The sequence below is a fragment of the Ctenocephalides felis genome, unplaced genomic scaffold (assembly GCF_003426905.1).
Source record: "Ctenocephalides felis isolate EL2017-DRISC unplaced genomic scaffold, ASM342690v1 CF-g0.4_SCAFFOLD_01492, whole genome shotgun sequence".
In the NCBI taxonomy this organism is placed as follows: Eukaryota; Metazoa; Arthropoda; class Insecta; order Siphonaptera; family Pulicidae; genus Ctenocephalides; species Ctenocephalides felis.
Genome location: NW_020537646.1, coordinates 38,429,520 through 38,442,012, shown reverse-complemented (window position 1 = coordinate 38,442,012; position 12,493 = coordinate 38,429,520). Strand labels below are relative to the sequence as shown.

The 12,493-nt window shown below is 28.4% G+C and overlaps 1 protein-coding gene across 1 annotated transcript in view; it reads right to left on the bottom strand.

The window, feature by feature from the left end:
* The window catches only part of LOC113371217, an 80,094-nt gene that overhangs the window by 31,826 nt on the left and 35,775 nt on the right, over positions 1 to 12,493 (bottom strand). The window contains exon 3 of the mRNA XM_026611856.1: positions 4,157 to 4,326. Coding sequence (XP_026467641.1) covers positions 4,157 to 4,326 — 170 coding nt within the window. The remainder of the gene's footprint in view (positions 1 to 4,156; positions 4,327 to 12,493) is intronic.

Here is a 12,493-nt window from a genome sequence, read left to right as displayed (position 1 = left end):
AAACTGATAAATGTAAATTTTTATCGAGGTACATTGAATGGCTTTCAAACTATTAAATTTGGTGCATTTGGTTTTCTGTGAAATAAAATATATTTTTAAATATTTAATTACCGAGAGTAATCATTCGCTCAGGTTCTAATAAATAAATAATGAGATATTGTAAAAATGTAATTAATTCAATAATAAAATATTTTGTTGGCTTAAGATTTGTGATAGATATAAAATATTTGTTAATACAGTAGTAATCACATGTCATAAATTATACATGCGTTTTTCAGATTAGTTTTATATTTTCTAGAGATAAATCTAGTATAGATAGAGTATAGATAGAGCTTGTCATATTAGAGGTCCTTTAAGAATTTCAATTATTTCGATAAAAACTTCATTTCTATTATTATTTGGTAAGAAAAATTTAACAACATGTAATGTATAAACGTATTTAACATATATGATATAGATAAAAAAAAAATCATTTAATGATGTTCGAAAGTAATATAAACATGTGTTAAATTGATATAAATGTTTACATCTACATTCGAATGCATTGTTATAAAAACAATATAAAATTTAACTTGAATTCTAGAACTTAGTTTCAACTATATAATTATCAATTCCGTCACTTTTGTATAGTAAATTTGTCATTTATTCTAACATCGTATAATATAGTATATTTATTACAAAACTGTCCATTGCAGATACGAACTTGTGAACTAATCAAATGATCAAACAAAACTAATGTCATGTAATTAGTAAAGGTATTAAATTATGCATAAAACAACAATAAACAATAATGTTAACATTCTCGTTATTATAATGTAATTTATGTACTTCATTATAAATTGGTTTTGTCCGAATAATGTTGTAAAATATGTGGATTAGAATAAATTTCATTTTGTATTACAAAAAGTAATGAAGCTTTGATATTAATGTATGCCGAAACAAATCGTGAATATTTAAATGGCAATTCGGCCAAATGTATCTGCAATGAAAATCGTGAATTGACATAATACCGTTATATCGCCATGTAATGCGGGATATTACGTATTTTATTATCGCTCAATAACTCTAATATCATATAATGGTCTTATCGAATTTCACATTACATTCTACGGTATTATTGCTAACAAAAATATTAATCGGATTGCTTTTTAATAAAAACTGTAGAGAAATCGATATATCAAATTAGAAAATTGTCATATGAGACTGAGGAAAATATTCATCGAGCAAAAACATTTGGAAATATTACATTATTAATTAACTCATGAATTCATGTAATTAAGTATCTTCTAAATTTTGTTTTGTGGAGCTGGAGCTATTGGAGTATGGAGCTATTTATTAAAGGCAACCATATTTTCCAATTGACAAGAGCTTGAGCTTTTGATATAAATATTAGAAGATTCTTAAAAGCTTTAAACAAAAATATTACGCACAAACCCATCCCTAAGATACAAATGATAAGTATATTCTATATATTTGATACAAGTATTCTTAAAAATTATAGGTTTTGTTACATATTATTACAAGTAATTATTTGTTCAAAATTAATCGTAACTGGTGAAAGCATTTTTCGATAAGTCATTTGGAAATATTACATGATGAATTTACTCATGAACAATTACTTAAGAGTCTTATTAATTTTGTCTTCTATTCTTCTATTTATTAAAGGCAACCTCATTTTCCAATTGACAATAGCTCGAGCTTTTGTTATAAATTTTAGAAAATTCTTAAGGGTTTCACATAATAGATTTTACGCAAAAACACGTTCCTAAGATATAAATGGTAAGCATCTTCTATATATTTAATAGAAATATTATTAAAAATTTTAAATTTCATTACAGATTTTCAGTATTACTGATTTCATTATCAATAGAATTAAATAAGAAAAAATAAATTAAAATTCTCGACAAAATGTAATCGTAAGACACATCATTTTTAATTATATTTTTTTAAGTATAAATTATAACTATATAAGTATATTTTTAGTACAGTAGATTGATTGATTGATGATGTCAGGGTACGGTAGTGACAGTCGTTATAAGAGCTAAACTATACTGATTTTGAGATAGGGAGAGATTTCTCCAAAGGGAGAAATATGTAGTATGAACGCATTCTCATTATAAGTTTTTTCGTTCCATTCCTTTTAATAATAACTGTTACACAATTGTAGATTGATTACTTTATTTATTTCTATTTTGCGTAGATATTTTAGATTAGCTACAACGATAATATGTCTTCAAAAGAGTGCATTGGGTACGGTAGTGACAAATTTTGTGGGTACGGTTGTGACATGTATTTATTTTTTTTTACGAAGACTAAACAGATAGAGAAAAATCAAACTCAACTAATAGAAAATGCAAATGATGAAGGTAAAGGAAAATTCAATTCAAAAGAAAATAAATGTTACAAAGATTTGTTTAGAAATATGTTAACTTTATAAATATGTTTTGCTATATAATGTTATGTTATATTCTTAAGCTTTGTTTAAGTTATTATGTTGCCAAGTGTTACATATCTATGACAATAAAAGTAGTTAGAAAACATTTTGGTATTGGTTATACTATTGTATTTTAATCCATGTTTATGTCTGTCACAACCGTCCTGGGAGTGTGGACAATTATAACCAACTGTTAATTTTATTATTATAAATAATTATATAAATGTTACATAAAAAAGTATTATTTAAGCAATCTATTTATCATCTCGGATTTACTAAATTTTGGTCATAATAAATAGTACCATATTATAGTAAATATAAGAAAATTTGTTGATAATTCATAAAAAAGATATTAGCGTATTTCTTTAGTGTTTTGCTGCTTGAACGCAAGTTTTACATAAAAAGTATAAAAATAGTCATGCAAGTAGCCAACTAAATTATCGTAATTCAAAGTCTCCAAATTACAATCCTAAGTCTACTAGTAATTAGGATTACATATTAAAAAAAATCATACTATTTATTCTCATTATCTTTTCATTTATGTGATTTGCAAATATACTAATAATAATGTAATCTTTGTTAGTACGATATCATATTAAATGTCGCAATTAAAATTAATAATGAGAAGAATTAAAATACTTTTTTTTTTGTGTCCGACAATATTCGCAATACGACTTAATTTTACTCAGCCTTACGGGTGCCAATTAATACACTAATGAAGTTGAATAGAATTAATTCTATGTTTCTCAAAAATATTTTAAAAAAAATCTTAGAACTAATACGTTTTCAGAACAAATGATTGTAAAGTTAATATTTTTTGTTGTTTGTAGGATTAAAAATATGAAGCCAAAGCAATTCTGGCTTTTTTGCTTTTTTATTTCAATTGTATATGATGTCAATTCCATAAAAAATTAAATAACATTGTAATCAGAAAAAGGAAAACAAAAGGTTGCTTTGGTATAAAAAATATATCAAATAGAATTAGAAAATCATTGGTTTGCAATCTAATTGCCTTCAAAATATGTACATATAAAATTATAGATTTGTTTCAAATATATCAATTTTTGTTTCCACAATATATGCAATTAGTTAATAATTTTAAAATGTTACTGCAAATTTTAATTACAAAAACATAAAAAAATAAAAATAAATTATACGTCCATGGTGTTTGAACCCGATCATTTTTAATTTTCTATTCCGAACAAGAGCTTAAATAATTGGCAGTATCTCGCATTAACCCAATAAGCTATCGAAACAATGATATGGAACAAAGCGATTTTTCAAAATATTAATTAATTTTTATAATTAAACCGCTCTTCATATGCCTATTATATTTCAATATGTTTATATTACTAATGAACTCTATCGTTATGCGAAGTATTATCAAAGTCTCAGAAAGGCATACCTGAGATTTTGAATACAATAATCAGAACAGCATTATTATACCATACATTTATTAAACCATATAAAATAAATTTTACTTAGCCCGTATAAATCCTAGTATTCTTTCATAAAAATTTCAATTCCTTATAGTTATATATAGCGTCGATTAAATCTATAATTGATGTAACCACCTTCGAATAACAAAGTTTAATCAAACTATCATTCTGAGTCGCAAAATAAATTTTCAATCTACTTCAGCATAAACTCTTTCCATGACCCATAAAACTGTAGGATTTAAAGATTTATTCGCTTATGCCGAGAAGATAATCTTATAAGTACCTGATCCTTTCGCGCAATCGAACTGAAATCGTTCCGTGAGGAGTGGCGGTCGCTCCACCTGTCAGTCCTAAAGATGTGGGCGCGTTGGGCAACCCCAGTGGCGGCGAGTTGCTTTCGAGGGCCACTTCGGAGATGGGGTCACGCCACGATGGTTCTTTCTTTTCAAAATACTGAAAGCATATAATAATACTCGATTTTCATAAATTATTTTGTTTCAATTAAGTTTAGAAGTGTATGTAGAAAATTTGGTTTGCAGATATTAATTTATTTTAAAGTTACCGTTAACGTTTTTTTTTGTATTTTTGTAAGCGTATAATTCGTGATCTTAAAATTGAACTTGTGGTGTATGGCATCGGGCCCTAAGGCATTGCTAGAACTTTAAGTACCAAAAATTATTTTGGTATTATTTGATTTTTGAGAAATTTTATATGCTTGAAAAAAAATTGACTTTTTGGAAAAAAACTTTAGTTTTTTTTATTTTGCAATATTTTTGAAATTTTGAATTTTTTTCAATGCAATCGCCTGCTTTAGCTGCATAGAGACGAATTATCAAAGCTCGTAAGCGCCACGTCGCCGTATAACGGACAAACGATGTTACGGAGTCTATAAAAATGTAAAAAAAAAACATACACATTATTAAAATCTCCATAAAATATCTGATAACTTGATGTGCATATATCTAATGATCATTTTTGACCGTCAAATGGCATATTTTTTAAATTTTTTATATGATTTTTGAATCCGCTAGACCTGCCTTCCCAAAAATTGAAATTAATGTAAAATGTTTTTTGATTTATTAAAATAAGACGCTTCGTTCTGTTAAAAACTAAGTTACTGGTTTTGGCACTTTTCGCCCCGTATCTTCAAAACGGCTAGACCTGCCTTTGCTAAAAACTAATCAGCACGTCTCCTTATCAATATGAATCGAATGCTTTTGTAATTATTTGATTCGGTTGATCGGTGTTCCCGAAATTGTCGACGAAAATTTGTATCCGCATACTCACACACACATACACCCATTTTTTCTAAGGTTTGCCAAAATGTTCTAAAACCTCCGAAACGTGAATATATATAATTTTTGTAATCGATTTTTTTGCGATTACTATAACTTACCCTAAGGGAAGCTAACAAAGTGCACTTCAACTACATTATCAACCAATATCAATGAGTTTTGCATGCAAATCATCTAATTAGGTAATTGTAACAAATACATGTGCAACAGCAACTACTAATGCTTTTTGTTAGTATTAAAAATAATAAAATCGATTTTTCACACGGCATTTAACAGAGTTTTAGTTAAGCGACAATATATAAGTAAAAAAATTGTAACTGAGTTCATAATTTTTCTATCTTACTTTATTTTAATGGTTGTGAAAAGCCACAATGGGACTGAAAAAAAGATATCAAATGTCATATTTGAAATTATAGATGCTCATTTATTTTTTATCATTAGTTTTTATGATTAGTAACTCACACGACAATAATTAACTTCTCGTAAGTTAAGTAATAGTAATTGTCCAAAAATCTAGAAAGAAATTTTAGAAAAGGAAATTTTCTTGAAAAAAAAATTGAAAATGAATTTTTGAAACCAAAAAAAATTTTTTTTCAAAATCTATTATTTTGTTAAAACAAGCAGAAAGTTTTTGAACCATTTAAATCGGACACTTCGTTCTCTCAAAAACTGCTATATTTTGGACATTTAGCTCTGTATCTTCGAAATGGCTGGGCTTGCCTTTGCCAAGACTGATAACCACTTCACCGAATCATTACTAATTGAATGTTCTTTAGATCATTCATATTCGGATGCTTCGTACTCTCAAAATTTCGATTTCTATTTTCTGTACTCTTTGCTCTTTATCTTAGTAACTGCTGGACCTGTCTTTGCCAAAAACTAATCAGCACATCTCCCTGTCAATAGGAATCGATTTTTTTTTTAACTATTCGAATCGGTTGATCCGTGCGGCCGAAAACGTGGACGAAAATTTGTATCCATACATACATACACACACATACAATTTTTCTGAGGTATGCCAAAATGTTCAGAAACCTTCAAAACGTGAAGAAATGTAAAAATTCTAAATTTCGATTTTTGGACGTTTACAATAACTTACCCTACAGGAAGTTAATAAATCATAGTAACTATTTTTGTTGCTTATATAAAGGTTTCTGAAAATGTGACATATTTTGGAAGGAGCAAACTAATCGAAATTGTCCTAAAAATTTCTATAAAAATTTTTTTTGACGATTACATCCCTTACCAACGTTTTTGCGAACTAGAAACAACAAAATTTGGGTTTTTTAACGTTGATCAGATAAGGTGACGTTGATTGGTGACGTTGATTTCTAAACCAATAATGGATCATTATTTTCCTATTAATCATGTGTGGTTTTATCGTCAGTCATTTTATCAACAATAATAATTATGGCCACATGGTATTATTATAATACTTTCGATTTGATAAATTACACTAGCATGCTGAAACATACAAATTCTCAAACCTGTACCCTAATGAAAGAGCAGTCATAAATACATTAGGCGTAATAAAAGTTAATGATATCGCGGGCTCTTTAGTACACATCGTATGTTTCGTATAAAAGCATGTGAGAGACCTCCGAAACATGCGAATCATATATAATTTTATGATGCAACCCTCCGAGGAGGAAAATATTTTCAGAAATAATTCATATATATTTCAATGTTTATCGAGAAGTAAATGGTCCCGTTAGCGCGTTGTGCGTCAAGAAATGTATCAGAAACTGTCGCAAACATTTCCACGCTTCACAAATTGAAATAAGCAAAAAGCCGTAGACGTAAAAAAGAGAAGCTGTTTGATTTTCAAACAAAATGTGAGGTAAGGGCTGGTGACATTACATATTTTCTTGAAAGCAAAGAATTTATCATTGTTGACTAATCTTATTGTAATCGAATGAGTAATGAACAGCGCAAACCAAATTCGCATATCCATTTTATCCAGAAAATATATTTTTTTAAACAAAGAAGAAGTTAGTTTTGGCTAGAAAATTTGACCTACTTATATTATATTGTAGACCTGTGATTCCCGGGGGACTTTTTGAATATTCAGGGAGGTAATTCAAAAATTTTGGTGAATTGAATATAGTATCGGTAAAACATTTAACAAACATTTTTTATTTTTAATATTAATATTTAATTTTTAGACCTGGTAGGTGTCCTGGTGTAGTCGCAACAGTCTTAGCATTTAACATTGCTTCCCTGGTGCCGGAGTTATGTTGCTTCTTTCGGGTTTACCTGACTTTTTAAAAAGTTTAACTCGAATTTGAATTTAACTTTATAATAACATTACAACTACCCATTAGGGTTTATACAAAAACCGACATTTCAGAAAACCGGTTTTTGAATTTTAATTTTACTAAAAAACCGGTTTTACCCAGTTTTCGAATTTTATATAAAAAATAAATTTTTGCTCGAATATTCTGTAATTTATCCGCAAATTTAGTGTAATTTATAGTAGTATTTGACTGAATTTATTTATTGTTCAATTTTATAGATAGTAAACAAAATTATTTTAATTTCAATTAGTAGAACTAAAAATAATAGTTTATCTTGATTAAATAACTTTGAAAATAATTATTCGTTATTCATGCATCATTTTCACATATAAGAATGAAAATATTTTTATGATAGTGAAAGGAAAGTTCGAATTAATAAAAACAATACATTTTTAAATGAAAAAAAAAAAAATTAGATACATGTTGATACATACTCGTTAATATCAATTTTAGTTTTAAAAACAATTAAGCTAAAAAATTTCTGTTCCGAATGTTTAATTAATTTTAAACATTCTAATTGTTTTTTGTTTAATGAAATATGATTTAAAAAAACTGAGAACGTCTATCGAATTGCTACTTAGACGTGTCCTTTGTTTACTCACAAAATTTCGAAATTTATTTAAAAAATTTAAAAGCTATTCAACGAAACTTGATAAAGACTTGCAATAATTAATTTTTCGCCGAGCCGTTTATTTATGCCGTGCCAAATATTCCATCCACGTTTTAGCCAAAAATGTGGAACCGATTTTATAAATTCAAAAATGTTCAAAAGACATAAGTTAGGAATCATCCTGATTGGTTTCTGGAAATGATCAGCTAGGCAGTTTCATCTTAAATAAATGTTGAAATTTTTAACTTTTCTTTTGAAGATGCAGCTTTTTTTTAAAAAAAATCTAGTAGATCATGGCATTTTGTCTTAAGGAAAATTGCTGGAACTTTCCGTACCGTAATGAAATATTCGAGAAAATTTAAATGTCTGTAAATAAATTATTATAAATACTGTAACTTTTATTATTTCTGTTCTGCAGACAAAATATAAGAGCATATAAATTAGACGACGACGTTTATATATGTTTATATATGCCAACAAATATAACCAACAAGTTAAAATTATTTACTTCAAGAATATGGGAGCTTTATAGTATTAGCTAGGATTAAAATTAAAGTATAAATCATTACTTATATTAAAAAAAATTTTTTTTGGAAATATTTTTTTTTTAAATCTTATTTTTTGCCTTTTCCAAAAACTACTTGTTTCTTCACAGAAGCGAACAGTTTTTAAGATCATTCAATTCAAGGAATACTTCATTCTCTCCATTCTTTGCACTTTTCGTACCGTATCTCCTGAAATATTAGAACTCGCCATCATTACAAATTGAATGGTTTTTATTCAAATTGGACATCCAAAACTAATCGCAACTTCTTATCAGTAAGAATCGAATACCTTTTCAATCATTCAAATCGGTTGATGCGTGCGCCCGAAATCGTGGACGAAAAATTGTATTCACACAAAACACACACTCATACATGCATCCACTTTTTCTAAGGTATGTCAGACTATTCAAAAACCTCTGAAACTAAAAAGTAAAAAAAGCAAAAATTTATATTTTAGACGTTGGACGATTATGAAAATAGTTTTATCCACTTCCTCTACCTTGATAGAAATCAAGGAAGAACTTATAATAACACTTACCCATTTGGAATAATAAACTGCAATAATAAAATAGAATTTTTTTATTATAATGTTAAAAGTTGCTAATATTCAATTCTTATTCATTAAGTCAATTATTTAAACATATTGGGAGAGTAATACAACTTCTCTTATGACACAATGCTTCTTACAAATAGTATTATATATTTCAAGACAACGTAAGTTTTGTCACAAAATATAGTTATAGTTGTCTATAGCAATTAATTACTTTTGCTAAAATTTTTCGTTATCCTAATTTTTACTGACGTATGTTTCTTCATAATATATGAAGCACATGTTTGTTCGTAAAACTGTACGACCGCGATTGATACAGAGTAATTGAAAGGCAAATTCAACTTTGAGTAAATATGATATTGCCATAACAACTCGAAAGAACAAGCAAAAATAAATTAAATCTAAAAAGAAATACAAACCAAGTTTAAACATTAATAATTTGCGAAGTTTGTAGGGAAATGTAAATATATATTTGTTCAATTTAACTTTATATAATTTTGTAAAGTGCTCATTTTGTATATTCTTTTACGTATGAATTTTAATGAATTAATGTATATGTATATGTAGCATATGAAATGCATGTACAAAACATATGTTTAATTATTAAATTATACATCCATTGATGTTATGTGTAATGCTACATGGCCATATAACAATGGATTCACCGAGAAGAGAAATACTGTTTATATTTACATAAGAAAATGAGTAAAATATCTGCAAAATGAAACAAAAGAAAATAAATTTGTATAGGTTTACGAAAATATATACTCAGTTTGAAAGTCTTTATTTAAATAATTAATTTCAAAAACCATTAATCTTATGAGAATCAATTTTATACAAAATTATAAAAATTACAATTTCTTCATGCACTTAAGCAATTTTAATCGCACATACGTTCCACGTTTTGTAGTAAGCTACTGATCACAGCTGATGTCCATACTTTAATAAAATATATTTACAGAACCCGAAGTGGTTGAAATTTAATATATTAGACAATTTAATTTATACAATCACAGGTATTTTAGATATGTTTGAAAGACATCAATTGGAAATCGCATTCATTATTTTTTAGTGAAAATAAAGTTTTATATTCGAAATAAGTAGTTAACCGAAATAACAATCACCTAAATAGCTGAAACTCAATTTTCATTATTTATGCAACTTGCCTTAAGGCAAAATGCTACGTACAAATAATTATATATATTATTTGAACAACTAACTACGCCGCTTAGCCAAAGTCATAAAAAAATTAAATTATTTTGTTTTTTTTTTGTTTTAGGCGACTTTCTTGAGCTAAATCTTGTCAACTGTTTTGGTATACATTTAAGTGAGGCACATTTCAAGGTCAAATCACGGTCAAATGAGAGACAGTCAAATTTCAGTAAAATTCATACTAAAAGTATAGAAATAATTAAATTAAATTCTAAAAACCGCATCTTGATTGCATTATTGGTTTACCTACAATTCATTCTCAAAAATGAGCATAAAAAACGAGGCCACAAGGTAGAAGACTCGCCCTTTAGATGTCATCTCAAACAGTTATCCTGACTCTATATTATGAATTATTATTATTTCAATATCTGTAATAGTGAATATTTAACTTCCGGAGGGCAAGTTATAGTAATCGCAAAAAAAATCGAAAATGAAAATTTTTATATATCTTTACGTTTCAAAACCTTCTGAACATTTCGGCATACCTTAGAAAAAATGTATGTATGTGTTTCGGATGCAAATTTTCGTCGACGATTTCGGGAACACGGATGAAGCGTTTGATTTGAATATTCAAAAAACATTCGATTGTATTGATTAGTTTATTTACACGTTTATTAGTTTTTGGCAAACGCAAGTCTGGCCGTTCCAAAGATATGGGGCAAAAAGTGCCAAAAACGGTAACTCAATTTTTAAGAGAACGGAGCGTCCGATTTGAATAATTTAAAAAACAATTTACTTGTATTAACAAGATGAAAAACTAATCAAATTTTCATGAAGGCAGGTCTAGCGATTTCGGAGATCTAGTAAAAAAAGTAAAAAAAAATGCCATTTTGCGGTCAAAAATGATCATTAGACATATGCACATCAAATTATCAGATATTTTATAGAGATTTCAACAATAAGTATAAATTTTGTTCACATTCCTATGGGTTACGTACCAATGTTTATCCGTTACACAGCGACGCGGCTCTTACGCGCTTCGATCTTTTGTCTCTATGCAGTTAAAGCAGAACGGTTGCTTTGAAAAAATGTTCAGATTTCCAAAATATCTCAAAATAAATTTTCTTTTAAAAAGTCTTTTTTTCAAAAATGTTTATCTTTTGAAAAAAATAATTTTTGGTACGAGAAGTTCCAGCAATTTGCCTTAAGGCACAATGCCATGAGCTCGACTAGTTTTATTTTCTGATGCAGCAATACCACTATACCAGATAAATACTATACTAATTGCACAGATATAGCTATCTATACTCATAGCTTTAGTCGCTAATAAACGAGAGAACTCTTCTTATAATTGTAAGAATATAGAAATATTCAATCATCACCGATTGAGAGCTATTACCCAAACGTAATGGTCTTATATGCAGTTGCGATGATATAGGCAGTTGGTTAAGATGGCAACCCAAACAGGTGTCCTATCTCTATGTGATGAATTATTATTATTTTAATTTTTGTAATTGTGAAAATTTTGTTTATTGATATAGCACACCAGATAAAGGTATATTCCCTTTAGTTACCCAAACATAATGGTCCTATATGCCTTTGTGATGATATAGCACAACTAACTACGTCGGTTAAGATGGTAACCCAAACAGTTGTCCTATCTCTATCTGATGAGGTATCATTATTAAAATTTCTGTATTAGTCGTTTTGTTTATTGATGCAGCAATACTAGATAATGCTATATTTGTTACACATATATCGCTCTCTATATTTTTAAGTAAAAACCGATGGCCTACTACTTGACATGACCGCACTAATTAAAAAACCCATAGTTTTAGCCACCAATTAACGGGAGAGCTCTTGTTAAAATTTGTGACCTTGTTAAATCCAATCAACATGGTTTGAAAGCTATTACTAATTGAATTAGTACGACTACTACTAATTGATTAAACCAAACCAACTCACTGGATATAGATCATCCCCTGGATATAATCCCGTCGGACATTTCCCTGCTCTCGCGGCTGGTGTTCGCCACAGAGGCTGTAGGCTCGAGGAGGAGGACGTTGTTGCCGCCGTAAGGGATGTTGCTGAAGACACGGACGCAGCTGCGCCGATGAAGCGACATTGCCGCTGCGGCATACAAACCTTCGCCGCCAATACCATGTGTGGGA